Raw genomic sequence first — 19,170 nt, forward strand, 5'->3', positions numbered from 1 at the left:
TTCTAGTGTTAAGTAGTCCCTATTATACAAGATGATTTTCATTTCAAAAGTAACAATTTTGTGCAAATAAATTCGCGACAACGCTTCATAATATCTTCATAACGTAAGAAAAATATAACCACCATATGTTTAGCTCTATACCTTACAACTTTCGTCTGAAGCATTGTCTTGTATCGCTCATACTTTTCAAGTTATTCAAGTTTGTCCAGGAAACAGGCGTTCGGAGCGGATACAGAAAAAACTATTCCTCTAAGCACCATCGCGCAGAGTAGACCTTCTAATATTTTCGGACACCATTACAATATCGTCGCCTTAAGGTTTGTTTGGTTGAAACGAATGCTATACATTTTTGCGTTCGAACGGGGACCACGTGTCCATCGGTGGTGAACCCGCGCGCGCCTTGCGGGACAACAATGAATTCGTGAGCGCGGCAAGATTATATTTGCATGCGGTGGATGAGTGTTGTTCTTGCCTTTAGCGCGCGCGGACGTGGCCGGGGGTAAACGAGTTAGCGCGCTGTTTCCGCGGCTAATTAAATGCCTTCCGCGAGGATGTGCGCGCGGGGCCCGGGCACAAACACGCGGTTAACTTCTCGGAACGAAATTCCGGGAATCCCGTTATTCGGACCCGATGTTCGGAGGGCGCTCGGCTCCTGGCCCGTGCCGGGCCCTCAAGTGCGTCGCGAGCAATAATTTCCGTGCCACGACATGCCGCTCGCGCGTATAAACCGTAATGCTCGGGCTTATCGCAAATAAGCCTCGTTAAATTCCTTGTTTATCGTGGTAAACGTTACTATGTGTACACCGCCGGGAGCTGGTTGCCGCCAACGGCGTGGCGCGTCGCTCCCAACGGCGACGCGACGCGACGCGACGCTGTGAAATTGACCGTTTTCACTTTCTCTTATTTGATCGGTTAATCGCCTAGAGCGCGAGCGTGTTTTATAATTCAACAATGAAATCGCGGACCCAGGCCGCTTTCGCGGTGGCTCGACGTATTCAACGACACCTGGACCGTCGTGCGTCGCTAGGAAAGGGTTGGACGCGTATCGATTACCCGGCGAATTTAATTTAAATGCACCCGGTCAGAATAAAAATTTAATATACGCGTTAGGGGCGCGTCGCTCAGCCGACGTCGCCGCCGCGCGGAGGTTCTTAATTACAGGCGGGGTTAATTAGTTTACCTTTGTGTAGACAAAATGCCGCAGCTATTTTTAATTAATCATGGACTGGAAGAGGCTCGGACGCTACTGTTCCGATAATTACGCTCGGCCTGAATGCCGTCGTTTGCTCGGGGGACGCGTGCAAAGTTTCCGATGCTCGCCACGTCGCAGAGGAGGCGATGTGAAACGTATATTTTGGATTTTTCTGTTGCGCGTTGGATTGCTCGGAATTCTCCCTGTTCGCGTTGTTCGACCGGCCGAAGTGCCGGGTTTAAGTAACCCGGTTCCTTCTTCGCGTGTAAGGGAAGGAATAGAATTGTCGAAAAGAGGAGCGAAGAAAATTAAAGTGGCAGCCGATGGAGGAAAATTGAGGGTAAGGAGAAAGGCAAGAAGATCGGGGGGATGTAAGGAACGAAATGGTGGCTGTGAAAAAATGGACTTTCAAATTGTGTTAGGTATTCTGCCTTCGATTGGGATGCACCGTGAGTGCATGCTTCAAGAAAATATTCAAATGTGGTACGATTGTATCGCAAAGTGTTCTTTTCTGTGCATCGCGCCATCTTACTTTATAACACTTGTAACGCGAATTACACGGAAATCGAATATGGTTCGTTTACTTTCAAATAGCTCGGAAGTTGCTAAGCAGTAAAGTTGTCTAATGACTTTCTTATCCGACAGTATTCAGACCAGACTAAGACCAGACTAAACAATAAAGTTATCTAACGAGCATTTTATCTCGTTAGCCGGATCCTCCCGAAGTGCCTTTACTCGATCGTCGAAAGATCAAGTTGAATTTGAAAACTTCAGCCTGCACGTTCTGCGAGTGAAACAAGGACGAAGTTTATCGTACGCGTTGTCTCGGGGATCCTCTCTTTTCAATGAGCCGCGCGAGGGTTCAGCCTGAAGTTTCGCCGCATTCCATTAGAATCGCGGTTCCCTCCGCCACTTCGAAAATGGTCGAATCGAATGAAAAAAGAGTTACGACCGATATGGTACTCGACAAGATTCGCAATTTCGCAAACACCATCACCCTCGAACAACCCGCGGAACGAAGATGCAATCTACGGCCCAGAAATGGGTCGTTGTTAAAAAAAAAAAAAAAAATACAACAGCGAGGGAGGATGAGAACGAGAGCGGGCGCGCGCGAGTGGGAAAGGGAGGTGGACGGTTATCGCAAAAGGAGGACAACAGCACGCTGTCGGGCGAGCACGCGCGAAATAATAAATTCGACGCAATTGTTTCCCCGTATCAATAAATATACTATCCGCGTATACGACGGTTTTCCTCGCCTCGTTTCGCACTCGGCGTGGCCGACGTGCGAAAATGAATTGTATCGGGTGTCGCCTGATATTTCTGTTTGTGATCCCTGACGGCTAGCTGGAATTGCTTTATGCCCGACCGCTTCGTGTTTACTCGATCCTCCGGAAGAATTTCCCGACTTATTTAGTTTTACTATTCATTTTCGCGCTGTCCGGCTCGAATATACCACTCTGTTCATAGTTTATGCCGGGAGACGAGGGGTTCGTGTCCCCATCGAGACTCTCCGCGAGATGTTTTCCCGTGCACGCCACGGATTTATTCGATTGACAATCGTGGATTGACCTGGAAATCCTTCGACTACTCTCCGCCGATACTTCCTCTAATAGCCGGAAAGTTCAAGCGGTTCCACTGATTTTCTATTAATATGTAATTCAGAATAAGAATACAATATTTTTATTAATATTTTCTTTAGTTTTATCGTTGCCTGCTTGCATCTTTGTTTTGCTGGTTTATAAAGATATTATCACTGTGGTATCAGTTTTGAATCTTTGCATAAGTTAGAATCGATAACTTCTATAATTGCTTTACCTCATTTTACTCTTCTCGTAGATCGTCTAGTTACATACACTTAAATAAATTAATCAAATAAACGGTCTATGGTTTCAGTCAACCCTGAACTACGGTGCATGTGAATAAGTACAATATGAATTGTACCCGTAATGGAAAAACATATCTGTTTAAGAAACTGAAATTCGATAAATCTGAATGTTACTCACTTGTTTTAAATATAAATTAGGTATTACTTTGCTATTATCATCATAGAATAAGTACCAAATTTGTATTTACTGTCTTGATAAATTATTAACGTGGTTTTATGGAGCACAGTTGTGATAAGAATCACAAGACAAGGGGTTATCTTAAAGGAACTGAATGTTAAACGTTACAGAAGTTGGGTTCGACTTTTTTTTTTATGCCCGGGACCATCTATCACCCTAATCAGGGTAATAAGTCCCGTACGCGTGCAAAACCCGCTTGAAAAGTTCGCGCCATGCCCGAGGACCGTTTCTTGTGTAGAGTTCGTTATAGAAGTACTTTACCTTCTGAACACGTATTTTGAAACTCGCGGGGGGAACGAGGTACCGATGATTCCCGGCAAGTACCAGTCGCAGAAGCTGCCATCGCGATGAAGGAAGTCACTTAAAAATTTTCCTTGCAGCTTATCAAAATTGAACGAGGCCGAGCGAAAAATTTAGGATCAAACTTAAACCCAACAGCAGAAATTGCACTGCATGATTCACAATCTTTATTGAGAGTCTCATTTAATATTAATTATCGTTTTCCATTTGATAGTTTTAAAGGTATTTAAAAGGTAGTTAAACGTTTTAAATATATAGAGTGTCCAATAACCTATAATATTTATAGATATAATGTATTCTAAATGTATAAGTACAAATTTAAATTTGTGATGTATAACGATACACCAAAGATCTAGAAATTTTTCTGTCACAGTAATATATATTTCACTATTTCGAATATTATAGCCTCCGATAATAACATACATTAGAAACTACTGCTGATTAAAGGCACATACTTTTTCACTACTATTTATTTACTTGCGCTATTAACACTAGAACTACCAGACAGGTCAAATTGACTCATTCCAGAACTTTATTTTGCAAGTGTTTTAACACAAGTCGTTCGATGAGAAATGTTTCTTAGTAGGAATAGAAACAAAAGAAAATATGAAAATTGAAATATTGATTAGTCGAGCAATATAGAAGTTAATATAAAGGTAACGAACGAATGAAAACGCATAAGTTTGAGTCAAATTATAAAACCGGTCATTTGATCGATTCGCGGTACAGTTAATGTTAACTTATTAAGTTACTTTTGTAGTATATTATAAACTATGTTAATTTATTTGTTTCTACAGAGACAAGAATAGGAGATATTCTTTAAATCTCGAGAAACGTATTGTTTCAACATTCACAAAACCTTAGAACTAACTTCTCCAAATAAGAACCCCAATTTCCCGATAGTTCTAGTGCCAAACAGTTTCATTCGACATCATCGTGCATTTCGTGATCTCACCCCAACAATCAGAAACTGCCGGTCATCGGTGATCGTTGCAGCGAGCGCGTGAACGCCGTAAAATCCGCGACAATTTCAGCCGGGCCCGATATGGAACGCAACTTTATGTGCGGCCGAATGATTAAATTGCTTGTAAACTTGCAATTAAGGGTGCCGGGGTTCCATTATTGCTGCGCGGCTGCGTGTTAGGCGGCAGTATTCGTCTCAATTCTATTTCGCCGGGGCTGCTGTGCGAGAGCAATCCGCCACAGAAATTCCTCGCGTCCCGCGAAGTTCCTCCGAAGAATGCGTCGGGCGGTGGTCGTTTTCCATTTCCACGCGCGTTCCACGCCGCACCCCATACTACCCCGAAGCGTCGAGTGTCGATTAATGAAACGTCGAAGAAACCACGCGCGCCGCGCCCCGCCGGCGCAAAGCGGCGGCGAAATTTAATTTCGGTTCATTGTCGGCCGATCGAGAACCTTTGACCGGCACACCTGCTTATTTTTTAATACCGTGCGAACGAGTCACTGCGATACTGTAGGATTTTTAATGTATGTGCTGTGTAGGAGAGGTGTAATGAACAATACTCTCTGGATTTTAATATATTTTGAATACTCTTGACTCTTCCAACACTTGTCTCAGCCTGGCCCTCCTCTCTGCCTTCACGCATCTTATTTCATTCCCAATTATTCTATCTTTCTCTTGCACTCATTCTCTCACTCACACAGTCTTTAACATTCGATCCCAAAACATTCCTCATTCGCACCTCAATCTCTCAAGCTCTGTCACTCGGTCCTAAAAATTCTTCTCAGGCACCCGATTCCTATCGCTCGGTCATAAACACTTTTCATTTATACCTTAATCTATCGCATACCCTACACTCCTATCGCTTGGTTATAAACACTCTTTATTCACACCTTAATCTCTTGCGTACCATAGAATACCATTACATTTCTCCCTCTTTTTTGCACCGTGCCTCTTGTCGACGTGGGCCAACCAAGCCATCGCATGGACGAGATATAGCATAGTTCCTAGGAGTTGGCAGACTACCCACAAGCTGAAAAGTCAGAGGGGCTGAGGAACTCTTCCACTCACAACGTTCGGAGCGCCTCGGGTTTCGTCGGTGGTCGGTATTGGCCGTGCGGCAGTAACAAGTGAGACTGAATGCGACGAAGTGAGATGTAACGATAGAAAACGAAGTTGGCAGTACTATGAACTTTGATCTCTATCGTTACATCTTAGTTCGTTGTATTCAGTCCCGCTTCTTTGTTACTGTGACGCGGCCAATGTCGACCACCCGTCGAAACCCGAGGCGGTCCGAATATTGTGAGCGGAAGAGTCCTCCTGCCCCTCTGACTTTTCAGCATGTAGGTAGACTGCCAACTGGTCGAAGCTGCACTATACCTACAGTTCGCCTCTTCTCATCTGGAACCGGCTCTGTCGGCTACCCGGGCTGGCGAGCAAACAGAGACGTCCACTCGCCGCGCTCAGCCCGATTGTTAGCGGCTCAGTTTTGGCACATCCTTGTCATTGGCCGTCTGATTTCTTCGTCCTGCGACTCGGCCAGTTGTCAGTGGAAAAGTCGTCTTGCCGTTCGGACTTTTCCACTCGTGGATAACCTATCATCTCGTCAAAGTTCCATAATATGTACCTCCATGGGACTCGTCATCACCGAGAGACAACGCTGATAAAGCTGCCGCCTCGGCTAATTGGGCCTCATCCCAATCTCACGCTTAAAGTAGACCGTTATAGCGGATACTTGGAGGAAAACTAGGGTTCCCTCTGTCTCTTGCCGGTGCGAAACGCTGAATTTCGTCTATTTCAAAATGGCCCCGCACGAAATTGCTTTCGCAGTTCAACGAATTTCTTTATCGACGCAGGAAAAGCCCCGCTTTAGTGGGTTTAATAAGATTTCCCGTGTGCCGCGTTTAATCGCTCCTTTTTCGTTTCACAGTTCGGTGATCGATAAATTTATTTCGGATCGGGTTTCGAACAATCCGTTTCCACGCGAAAGGAACGTCGCGGAGAAAGGAGTTACTGGAGATAGTGGTGCTCTGAAATAGTTGGAATATTAACACTCGCGAAACACGTCGATCTGACGTTTACAGGATTTTATGAACGTTTGGGGAATGTCTACGTCGGCTTTGATCGATGGGGTTACAGAAATGTATGTTATAATTGGTTATTTTTGAACCTCTAGTTTCCAGGATCTAAGTGAACATCAGCTTTCCTGGGGACAATGGAATAAACTGTGCAATAAACGTTTGTGAACCTAATCTTCATGAAACTTAGGAAATTTGGATCCTTTTGCTAGAGAATTTAAGGATTTTAATCGTGACAGAAAGTGTGTATCATTTAACTACAGATGTACATAAATTATCGAATTTAATTTCATGTTATATAATACTCACAGTCACGTCTTTAATGTCATAATGCAAAGCAATGTTTTACTCGAAACAAACCGTCGCTGGAGAAATTTTATCTTAGTTCCATTTAGATTTTATGATTAGAAAGAACAAATTCGTATCGAAAATCTGATGTTTCTTTGTTGCCGAAATTAGGAAAGGTAGCTATACCAGAGAAGATCATTGAGAATATAAATCGTTAAGTATAATTCCCGCGTTCAAAAACTTTTTTCATTCGGCGTCTTAGCGTGCTTCGAATACTTCTGCGAATTGAATTGCAGAAAGCGTTACGCAAGAGGGGAAATTAAGTGGCAATCACTGCCCAATCGCGTGGTCGACTCTTCTCGTCTTGCGCTGCGCGACGGAGGGGCGCAATGATCTTTTGTTCCTCGGCATTGGCTTGCAATAATTGGCCACGCTCCGGGACTTTAATCGGCATTTTAATCGTAAAGGGGAAAGTGTTTTGTTTCACGCTGCGCGGGTACTTTTAATGGTTCTATCGTGGTGTGCGAAAATAATCCTCCGTTGTGTCCTCCATTCCGGTAAAGCTCCTGATTTCAGCGATGAGCGGAAAGAAATAGGAGAAGCTTCGTTAATTAATACAGTCACTTTTTAATTTTCACACTTCTATGCAGTCTTCGCGTATTCACGTTACGCTCGCTGCGCGCCCCTTTCATTAATTACCGTGGAATTGAATAAAATGGCACCGTAAAGTCGTGATAACTTTTGTAATAATTCATTTATACGGGAATTTTGCTTCTCCGACGATTTTCAAGCGGTTACCTCTGCGCAAATCGTTTTCTAATGTTACACAAAGCGATCCGGATCCACGTTGATATATTTTGAAGGGCGGTAGAAGAACTTCGATGGGTCAAAAACGTTCGATTGTGTCATATTCAATTTGTTTTTAATTCCTATTATGTTGTACAACGGCTATATTATTGGAGTCAAATAATTAATCCGTGTAATGACACTCTGCGGATTAATTACAATGATTCAATTACTTCCAGTGCATAATTCATGATTCGTTCGCTCAACGATCTATAAACGTAACATTTTTAACCGCCCTGATCAAATAAGCTTCGGTGAGCCGAGCGCGAAATTAAAAGCTGAAATAGATTGAAACAGAAACTGCAGAATAGAGAAACCAACAAAATCGATCAACGTAGTGTTCAAACTTCTCGGTGGAGTCCATTTAAATATTAACCCTTCGCGGTCCGAAGTGTTCCAAGTTTTCCACTTTGGAACTTGCGCCGATGTTGCTCGAATTAACTTCAAGAGTAACACGCTGCTTCAATCAATTACTTATATACGCAACACCAATATCATGCCACTGAAACAATTTTAGGATTTTTTCGGGGGTGAACGTGAGTCGACGCGAATGTGATAAATCAGCATGCGCGAGATTTTGGGTGATCGAAGGAACATGTGTGCGAGGAAACGAGAGAAAAAGATAAAGACAGAAACAGGAAAACATAATGAGAATGAAAAAGAGAACTATGGTAACAAGGGTGGTTGACAAAATTGAGAAAGGGTTACGCTACGAGTCGCATTCTGCGACAATTAGCAAATGAACAGAGTAAAATAGTAATTCACCGAATACCATTACTATACTTTCCACATTTCATTTCGTTAACAAACCCTCTATCACAAAAACTACGAGTTCCGTAAGCCCGTTACGCCATCACTACTGCAACACGAGGTATCCCCTAAGAACAATCCCCACGACAAACCCGCCGAAACCTGGCTAAAGCACTTAGCCACTCCGACGGAATCGAACGTTCCATCCGGCCGTGCGCAGCGGCGCAAAGGGTTAATCCATAATACCGTACCAGACAGCATCGTAAAAATCATCGGCGACCGGTGCCAGAACCAATCGCGAACCCCCCGTCCCGTCCCGTTACCCGATCGCCCCAAAGACTGTCCAATATTTCAAAAATTCGATCGATATTCCTCGAATTCGAAAGAGTATCGCGCGGCAATCGACGCAGACGACAGAGCATCCAGGAAGTTCGGCTGCGTTCGAGCGCGCGGCAGTCGAAGCAGATTCGAGATTTTACGATCGGATTCCTCCCGTTCCCCCCTCGCAATTCCAGCATCCCCCGTGTCACCCGGTTGTGGAACGGGCGGACGCGATGCCCGTTCGTCGATGGCCAGACCAGCATGGTGCCGGCCGGTTGTGCGCCGGCGAACAATATTCGCGGATGTAGACAACAACCCGTGAAGAGCGGATCGGCGGATCGGGACCTCGCGCCGGGGTCAGATAGCTATCTATTCCGCTCCGCGAATGGTGCCGCGCTCGACCCGGTGCCCGACCCCGGCTACGTACACGGGGGAGGCGGGTTGACACCATTGCAATGTGGTCATTGTTTCAGTACCCCCGGATATCCTGGACTATCCTACCAGCACGGACATGGTGGTGCTGGAGGGGAGCAACGTGACGTTACGGTGCGCCGCGACTGGCACCCCGGAGCCGACGGTCACGTGGCGTCGTGAAGCCGGCGGCACGATCACCCTGTCGAACTGGCACGAGGGTACGTACACACTCTCCGACTCTTTCTCTTCCGCGTAACGACGACCTCAGTTCGAACCTTGGCTTCCTCACCTTCGGCCAACAGATTCCATCCGGGACAACGTCGGTGTCCCCTATCCCGGCCGCGTTATCTGCTTATCTCGCTTGCGCGTCCTAGTCGTGACCCCCTGGCATCGTTCCACGTATATTGCCACTCACCCCGTCGCGAACTGCATACCTTACTCGGTCCTACTGCCGGCGAATAAAGGCATGACAGACCGGTCCGGCCGACTCCTATCTAGTTTGATTGCGCGACGTCTTTATTGCCGAGCTAGACACCGTGTGTCGGCACCTGCGCGTTCTCGTTTGCCTCTGCGTCTCGTTTACTCGTTTCGTTTCGACTTCGCTGCCGGGGAAACGGATATCGCGAATTTGATGCTGGGATCGACGCGTTTTTGATTTTCCCAGTGATCCTTGCGTACGTGTGGTCCGTTGACAAGCTGTTTCAGAGAATCTTTTAGCTACCTGTGCTAGTTTCGTGTTAGTAGTCAGTTTATTTTGTTCGGTTGGAAGCGACGGATGATTATTTCGTCGAAACGTCGAAGCAAGGAAACAGATAGCGCGTTATTTTTATATTTCGATCAGTTAGCTACACGCTCGGTTTCAATGCTAACGAATGCGCGCGCCGAAGATCGCCGGTCCGAAGCAGTTACTATACTACGAAACCCTTTCAAAGCCAAGATGATTTATGGAAAAGTAAACAGGCCGGCAGGATTCAGCGATACATTAATGCCAATCGCTGGACCATGATAAACGAGAGAACACTCCATCGATGCCGGCAACCCTTTCAGGTAACAAGCAGACTACCCGGACCAACGCCACCCTCCAGCGTTCTTCCCCCGACGTATTAATCTCCCGTAGACAGCCAACTGCCAATTAAGCTTTGTTACTTAGATCCGCAATTAATGCCTCGATACTTCAATTATATAAACGAACCGTCCTAGGTAACCGCTGAGAACCGCATCGCGGCCGGCATGGAGGGAGCAAGGTTCGGGTCTCTTGACGAATTCGGAAATCGATAGGTTCGCAGCTAGGATAACGCGGTGCTCGTTCGTTGCTGCGAGATCGACGCGAAGAGCGCTTCTATTTTTGGCTCGTCAAAGCGTGTCTCCCCCTGCCGTAGCCGCCGCCGCCGCCCCCTGGTTTTCTCCGTGATCCCGCCCCCTTAATTACCATTCCTGGCACTTGGTCGAATTACTCGGTCGCCCTCTCCTTCGCCCGATTCCCGGCGATCCTCCTCGTCCTTTCTCGCAGGCATCGCGGGTGCCGAGCACCGTTCAACCCGCCTCCGTGACTAATTGCGCGCGGAAGTGCAGGGGACGTTTCGAATTGTACCGTGTGCAGGTGCGTGAACGGAAGGGTCTCTCCTTCCGCACCAACCCCGTCCCGTTTTCACGCCCTTCGTTCCCTGCTCCGTCGTGCCTCGTCTTTTCTATAATATCTACGCGTCGCGTAGTGTAGGTTGAACGCTTAAGACTACTCGGCAACAAAGCGTTTTGAAGATCTTTTCTTTCTTCTCTTTCCTTCCCCATCTCTTTCTTTTTTCGTTTCGGGGGCTCGCTCGAAAACGGTCCGGAAGGGAACCGGTTTTTATTGCAAAATGAATGTTTCTGTTTGAATAACGATTCCGGCTCGGCGAAAGGCGAGCTGCAATCTGAATTGGAAAGTTGTTTGAGCGTTCGGCGATGTATCCTTTTGATTTGCAGATTCGCGGCCGATCCCGCGGTTGCCGGGCGTCGACAAGATTCAATTTTCCGCGGCCAGTGTACACGGTGTCGGGGGTTAGCGGATTTTTGGCCCGCGCCGGGAACCCATCACTCTCTTAGGCCTCTCACACGTTGAAACTTGCGGCGATGCAGGCATTGTAACAAACGATGGGCTTCTCACTTTTTGTTCGAGTACAATATGTAGTTTGGAAAACGATAAACGATTATTGTTGTACCATTTTGTCGCGGCGACACCGCAATTCCGTAATTATGTCGATTGTTTAATAAGAATGTGACGTTTAATTATGTCGTTTACGAAACCGCAGAGCCAACGTCGTAACGGTCGCAGCGGATTGCGACAAAGATCACAAATGTATATATTTCTTTTTTTTTTTTTTTTTTAATTATGTATGCTGTTTAAGATGAAATTTGCCTTATGACACAATATATGGCACATGAACGTAAAATCGCAGCGGAATCGGGGCGGTGACGCTGTACAATTTTGGTTTTTTACAAAAACATAAAGAACTCTTATCTTTTTCTTTTGTAAGACAGAAAAACTTTATTTCTCTATTACTCCAGAACAATCGCCGCTGCATCGCAACGGGATCGCGTCGCTCGTGTGTACAGGCTGTTCGGTGTGATCATTATTGATCGACCGCGAGACCTGTGATAGCGTGTCGCACTCGCGACGAAATTCTTAACGCTTTATCTACCGCAACTGATCAAGCAAACCACTCGCTGATTGCCAATACGGTTTTTGTCATCGCGTGGAAGTGTACATTTCCACTTGCAAAGCTTTGTAATTTTAAGATCAAAATATTAGATCGTCCCATCAGTTCGTGCCGCGGTGTATTAATATTTCTACGCTTTACGTTTTGTAATTACAGGGCGACACAAGTTTGAACTACTTCAGTTTAATCACTAGAAGCTATTCAAATTACTATACAAATATGTTTAATAATATGTCTATATATATTATTATATATATGGTAGAAAAATGAGCGGTACGAACTTATGGGGCAACCTAATATAAGAGAATCTCGCAATGCCTGTTTCACTGTTCTTTATCGACCATTTTGTGTAGTATCAACCATTAACCTTTAGAGTAACCTCTGTTCTATTTCTAATATATTCCTGAATTAATGACTTAATAAATTAACGAATTAATAAATTAATGAATCAATGAATTGATGAATTATAAGTTTAACCAAACACAGTTATTGAAAGAACTCACAGAACAAGGGTTAAAAAATCAATCCTCCTAACTTTCCCCTTCCCTCTTCTTTCATTACTTAACTATACCATAAAGCATTCGAAAATTTGCAATATATCGAAAATACATGGCGAATCCTTCGAACCTTTCATTTTCCTAACGGCGATTCCATTTTCCGGTCGCGTCGGATATTTAGAAAAATGTTGTAACAGGAAATTACGAGCTCTACCGGGTCCGTTGTTAAAATATTTCTGCCCTCCGACACAGCGGAGCCGAGCGAGCGGGAGGAAAAGAATTTTCCCGCGACAGAGGTAAGATGGGAATGAATTTCAGGAGATTTATTCACCGGTTGAATCTTTTATCGTCCGTGCCTGGTTTTTGAGGAATCGTTTTAAGCATTTGTCGTCGCCTCTTTCTATTCTTCTTCATTCACCTTCACCCCCGCTCACCCTTCTACGGCGGACACGGAACGGTTCGATCGTGATTCCATTAGGCGATAAGTAGAGTGAAAATAAAATATTCTGTCGGTCGTGTACACCGTTCCCTTCCCCCTTGTTCCTCTCTCTCGTTCCGTCGCCCTGCAGCCCACACGTGTGCACGGGGTGGTTCTCCGATCGCGAAAAATCAAGAGCTCGGTCCCGGTGAAAGTTCCTGTCGGTAATTTTCGGACCGGTCGGAGACAATGCTTCAGTAATTGGCGAAGAGCGAACAGCTCGACGCGTGGCATGAATTTCAATGGGTTAAATATTCCGTTCAACAAGTGTTTAACCCTTTGCACTCGAGGGCCGACCCTCGGCCGCCATTCGATTCGGCGCGGCGAAATCGTGGAATTTTTCATTCACTGCTGAAGTTAATGTATCAGTAAGTCGGTGTATGAAACATGGAGGTAAAATAGTTCTAATCCTTAATTCATGGGAGATTAGTTGCAGAATTATCATCGATTTCATTGGAATAATGAATATTTAAAATGAAAAATCGTGTCCAGTGCAAAAGGCTAAAAGCACCTTGCGTTTTTGCAATGATCTTTTCATCCTTCGGTTTGTAAGTGATTTGTTTCCGTGGCCTAAAACAAATTTTTTATGTTACGTTTTATTTATCTGTTGACGCGAAAACTGTATTTCAGTTTAATCGGGGTGGTGGATGAAGTTTTATTTAATAAGAACGTTTATTTTAGAGACTTTATTTGAAACGGCGTCAAGAAATCGTTTAGATTGAGATTTATTATGCATTTATAGGTTTCTCAAAATTGAATTAGAATCATTGGAAATTTGTGTTTAAGGTTGAAGAGTTTTATTAAGTACCGAACGAAATGAGGCGTACCATTTCTTTTACACTTTTTTCTGTTCTGATCACCTGAAGTAAGATGAGATATCATTTTATTTACACGGTGCGCTTTAGTTTTACATATTAGGTCTTTTAAAGGGCAAACAGGAATGCTCGGTGAATCACGTTTAACGCGAATATAACATAGCTGTTCGAAACAATTTCGAAGTCCAAGACAATTAATCGAGTTACACCGAACTATGGTTATTGATTAAACTCTGCAGCGAAATGCGTTCGCGCCGTTAAAATGTAATAAAATGTACGTAATTAATTGTCCTGTCGATAAAATGGTCTTGACATGTCCTTAAATAGGATGTGTAATTTAGTCAAAAATCGAATCACAGTTGCGTAAGTATATACCGACACACGCAACGTTCTTTCACGTGTTGCCCACATTTACTTCGTATTAAAGCGAAAATAACATTTATCATTGCGTTCCCATGGATTCCCGTCGAAATGAAAAAAATCGCAATACCAACTGCGTACACGTAACAACCAATCCAAGCGTTTAATCAAATTTTTATCCATTCCCGTCGAACGTTATTGTTTCATCCGAATACCTCCGACTTCCATTTAAACGTGAACGAAGAAGGAATTCATCCTTCGAAAGATATTGAATATTTTTACTGTGATTCCGTAATTTCGAAAAGACTTAAAATCAGTAGTCGTAATCCGCGGGAAAGTTCTCCCATAAACTTCAGGATTATTTCTCTTAATTTATGAACTATTCTGCCGTCGAAGAGTTCGATTCTAGTTTAGCGAACTTCTCCTCGCGAAATCCGATTTTTTACGAAAATTTTTACTCGGCCAGTGTTGTCATTAGATTTTTTTTACTGTTCACGGACGTTTGGTTTCTTTAATTCTCGCACGATCATTCGGATCGTCGGTACTATCTTTTAACAATTAATCGAAATGATACTCTGTTCAGTAATATTTTCATTGTAACATTTCATTTCACAGTACAGGTTATGCGAATTGTCATGTCCACACTAATCAAGTGTCTTTAGTATTCAGTGCACCGAACTTCTTAGCATTGATGCATATAATCTATTAAATTTTACTTTATTTTTTTCATCTTTTTATTTTATTGTATTTTCTTTTATTTTATTTTATCTCATTATATTTTATTTTGTTCTATTCTGTTACTTAATATGTAAGGTTAACTCGCGAACTCTATTTGAGCTCTACATCGGCAAATTTCTATTGTTGTAGTGTGAGAATAATCTATATATTTTATCTATTTTATTAACTCCAGCTGCAAAGGCGTTTTGTTGTATCCACCTCTGAGCGAACATTTCTTGGAAAATAGACCGCTTTAATTTCATACACATCGATCGTTGGATTACCGTGCAGGTTATGTGAATTCTCATGTCGAATCATCATTTTCCGCAGCCTAATAATAATTCCACCGGTTACTCCGATATTCGCTGTCGGAATAGTTCTTCGGGGTATTCGAATAATTTATGTTGTTGGATCTGATAACAGTTTCATGGAAGTTCCTGTAATTCGCAGATGCATCCCAGCTGTCGATCCTCGGATAATTATCCGTGAGACACTTAATATACGCGAAGGATCGTATTTCGGTAATTTGTTGCGATAATTCCGGACAATACTTTAACCAGTGCATTCTTTTTAACACTAAAACTACCGGGCAGTTGAATTGACTTTTTGAAATTTCCCTGTAGAAACTTCTTCGAGTACATCTATTCAGGTTTCAATTGATTTATAATTCAATTAGTGTTTGGCTGAATCAATTTCTTTAATAATTTCGCACAAACGAAGAAACCAGCAAATGGATCGTTCTGCGCCGTCTGGTGGTTTTAATGTTAATTCGCTCCTCTGCCAAAAATCACTCGCTTCATAGGGCGCAGCAGTGTGTACGGATGTAACACGCGAGGATTAAAAAAGCATTTAGTTGTTTTAAGTAACAATGTACAATGCTACATGCACGTACACGCATTTTGTTACAGTGGCAAGCTTTCAGGGCCCGGAATTGGAAATAACGCGTGTCACGCGCCTCCACATGGGATCGTACCTTTGCATAGCTTCAAACGGAGTGCCGCCATCAGTCAGCAAGCGAATTGTTCTCATTGTTCAGTGTAAGTAGTTTAAGCCAACAAACCGAATATTAGCAAATTTCAGTTGACGAAAACAATGACTTTATTTGAAACAATGGCTGAGTTTAACCCTTAACAATCTTGTTTTAAGAATATATATTTTTCATACATGTATATTATATGTACTAGTAGCACCTACTTGTTTTTAGCTACATATGACTTACCAACATTTTATTCGACCCTTTGCACTTGCGATTTTTTTCACAATTTATACTCGGTAGAACTATTTCAATATTTATAATTTATTAGGAAAAGGAATAGATTCTACGTTCAATCATTTTTACACCCAACTTTGCGTTTACTGTTAGCAAGTAATCCTTTTACTATCGAATAATTACTTGTTTTTCAATTTCCCAGATTAAACGATCAATAGATCGTTTTTACATTCATTTCAGTTCTATGATCGTCAAGTAAATTTCATTATTGTTACATAACTAACATACTGGGACCGTTAATAGAGTAGGTACTGTTGGGAGATCGTTAGACGACTAATCCGAGAAAGTTTGATTATTCACTTTTCATCTTGTCTTATATTCAATTTTAATTTACGATTCACCGACACGTTCATATTTAACCAATCACAACTATAAAAAGAAAACATTCAACGAAAAACTCCTTTTGCTCCTTGTGTCGTCCCGGTAGACATCAAGTCATCGCCCAACGGTACGTGAGGAATTCCGGGATGGGACGGGGAGGCGGGTATTATACACGCATGCTCGAAAATGCAATTTGAAAGTCTCGCAACGTGATCGTGGATCTCCCCGCGAAAGCATGGCATAATGATGCCACTTGGGACATCGTGAATGGCAGATGTAGGGGGGGCCATTGTCTCCGGAACTGAAGTAGCGCCTTAAATATTTTCTGCCGGCGGCGAAGCTCCCGCTATCACGAACCGACCTGTCGACTCTGTCGCGGATTGATTAAAACAATGGTACTCGAAGCGCGGGGCTTTCGAGGTGTAATTCCATCAGACCGCTTCATTACCACGGAATCAGTTGTTCTTTCCTCTTACCGGCGGCTCTGAATAAGTTTCATTACTCTAAGTGCCGTTATCGGTTAATCAATTCCAGACCATTTTTAATCCAAACATATTAAAAGAACGTCACCTGATAATCGATATTCTTGCGGACTTCAATGAATGTAATTTCAATTTCAGTATGTCTTCTAATTAAGCTGCAGAAGCCAATGCAGTTAAATCCATTTTTTGATATTTCCTGATTTTTGTAAACTTTAATGGAATAAATAATATTCTTTTTAGTTGTTAAAGGATTTACTCGTTTCTTCGTTTTTCCTAGGTCGGAAAACCTTTCTTGTTATAACTTCGCAATATGTTGTACGATCATTTCACAAGCCAGAACATTAATTTTCTCAATTTCTGTTTTCTGGACTTAACCGCATTGCTTTTGAGCGACTGAATTGTAAGTGTAGCTTGGATGATTTCATTCTTTGCTTTAGAAATATTACCTCAGGAGTAATTTGTGATGGGAAGTATTAATACCAAGGTTCCTTTTTTAAATCGTCGATGTATCGAGCACCGTTGCATATGACAGTTTCCCATTTTTCGATTAAGTTTTTAATGCCATTTAAACATTAGTATTGAACGTTCTTTCCACAGTCCAACCGATGATTTGGATCGAGGACCAGCTAGTGGGTGCTTACGTGGGCGAAAAGCTTACATTGGAGTGTCGTAGCGAGGCATTTCCGAGACCGATCACCTACTGGACCGGGCCGTCGAACGAAACGATAGCGAGCGGTGCGTAAAAACGAACTCCTTTCCTGCAAAATAATGCTCCACTCGAAAATACATCTCAGAAATAGTAGGAAACTGAACTTCTCAGTCTTCTAAAAGCTCTATCCATGAAAAGCTAAGTTGCGGACCGAGGTCGTAAATATTAGAGAAGCCGCGTACGAATCTCTCATCATTCGAATAATTAATTATATAAATAATTAATAACAAAATATTCATTTGCAGCTCTCGATATCGAATACCGAATCTCGAAGTCACCATTCCAGTGGCATTCGATCGTAAAGAGTCAACTATTTACGGTTGCGAAAGGCGTTCCTTAAAATACAGTACTCACTCGACAAATTTGAACTATAACAAATTTCTCTGCCATCCACTCTTTGAAACAAAATTCTCCGTGAAACAACATGAGACAACACTTTCATCTCCCGTACGTAACAAATCACCGTGCCGCTGAAAGCAACGGCGTATGAAAAAACAAGCGCGGCCGTGAAAGAGCAACCGCTTAAGCGTTTCAACTAATTCGCAGTTGAAAAATCTCCCCCCGTGGGGCGATCTTATTCACGTGATTATGCGAGATAATTTATTCGACCCTTTAACGCGCAGTTTTTCTTCTTTTTAGTTCATTACGGCGAGCTCCTCGCGCGACGGGGCTTGTTCGCGTACGGGGCAACGTTAATGCGGTTTCCGCTAATTGTTTCACCCTAACGTCGTTGGTTCTTGGTTTAAATGCAGCCTAGACCCTTCATGATAACTGTTGAAGGGTGAGGTGAAGGGCTGGCTCGGCTGCGCGCGCGTGCGTGACACTTCGCCCCCGTCGCGCTGGCTCACCCCTTTCGACGCTGATTTAATTGATAACACGGGGCTCGGTTACAAAATTAATATTAACCGCGTGATATTCTGTACATATCTTAATTTTCCTACGGAACGTGAATTATTGCCGGCCTTAAATGCCGCGGGGAGAGACGCGGAAACATTTATTTCCGGATTAATTGATACGTCGGACCGCCAGGACGGCGAGGGGCGAGGAAGGTCTCGAGCGCGAGAAACTTTCGCCGTTGGCGTGACAGGAACTCGTTAAACTTACAGATTGCACCAAACGAAACAAACGACAAGAAAGATGCAGAATGAGGGGCAAGGAAGGGGTGTGGTGCTAAAAAACTGATACGGGAAACAAAGCGCTAAATTGTTTCGTTGAACAATCGCGTTGACGCTGATAGAACCCCTTCGCGCTTTCTTTTGGCGGTCGAACACGGTACACAGAGTGCCGTTCTGCTGTTAACACGTTCGTGACGAATTGCACACCAAGTGTGTGATGGAGTATCTAAGTGGAAAGATCAATGGCACACCCTGTAGCCGATGATCTTGAGTTTTTATTATCAATTAGCGGTAAAAAACAGGATTGCTTGATTAGGTATTAGTAGAAATTAAAGTATCGAAATTGGAACTTGCGTTGGTTTTAATGTAAGGAAAGATGATTTCGTGTTTTTGCTCCCGGAGAGTTATTCAGAAATATCCTGGCCTTGAATTGGTTAAACGTTTTTTAATCCTTATCATATTCACGTTCGCTAATTTACAATGTTAAAATGAATTAG

The 19,170-nt window shown here is 43.3% G+C and overlaps 1 protein-coding gene across 3 annotated transcripts in view; it reads left to right on the forward strand.

Annotated features, from left to right (window-relative positions):
- The window catches only part of LOC116430147 (protein amalgam), a 181,632-nt gene that overhangs the window by 142,807 nt on the left and 19,655 nt on the right, over window positions 1-19,170 (forward strand). For 2 of the 3 annotated variants that reach the window (XM_031983891.2, XM_031983900.2), the window contains exons 4-6: window positions 9,273-9,431; window positions 15,685-15,813; window positions 17,447-17,584. In XM_031983891.2, the coding sequence (XP_031839751.1) occupies window positions 9,273-9,431; window positions 15,685-15,813; window positions 17,447-17,584 (426 nt within the window). The remainder of the gene's footprint in view (window positions 1-9,272; window positions 9,432-15,684; window positions 15,814-17,446; window positions 17,585-19,170) is intronic. The other variant, XM_031983908.2, reaches the window with a different exon arrangement.

Source organism: Nomia melanderi, chromosome 3 (assembly GCF_051020985.1).
Source record: "Nomia melanderi isolate GNS246 chromosome 3, iyNomMela1, whole genome shotgun sequence".
Classification (NCBI taxonomy): Eukaryota; Metazoa; Arthropoda; class Insecta; order Hymenoptera; family Halictidae; genus Nomia; species Nomia melanderi.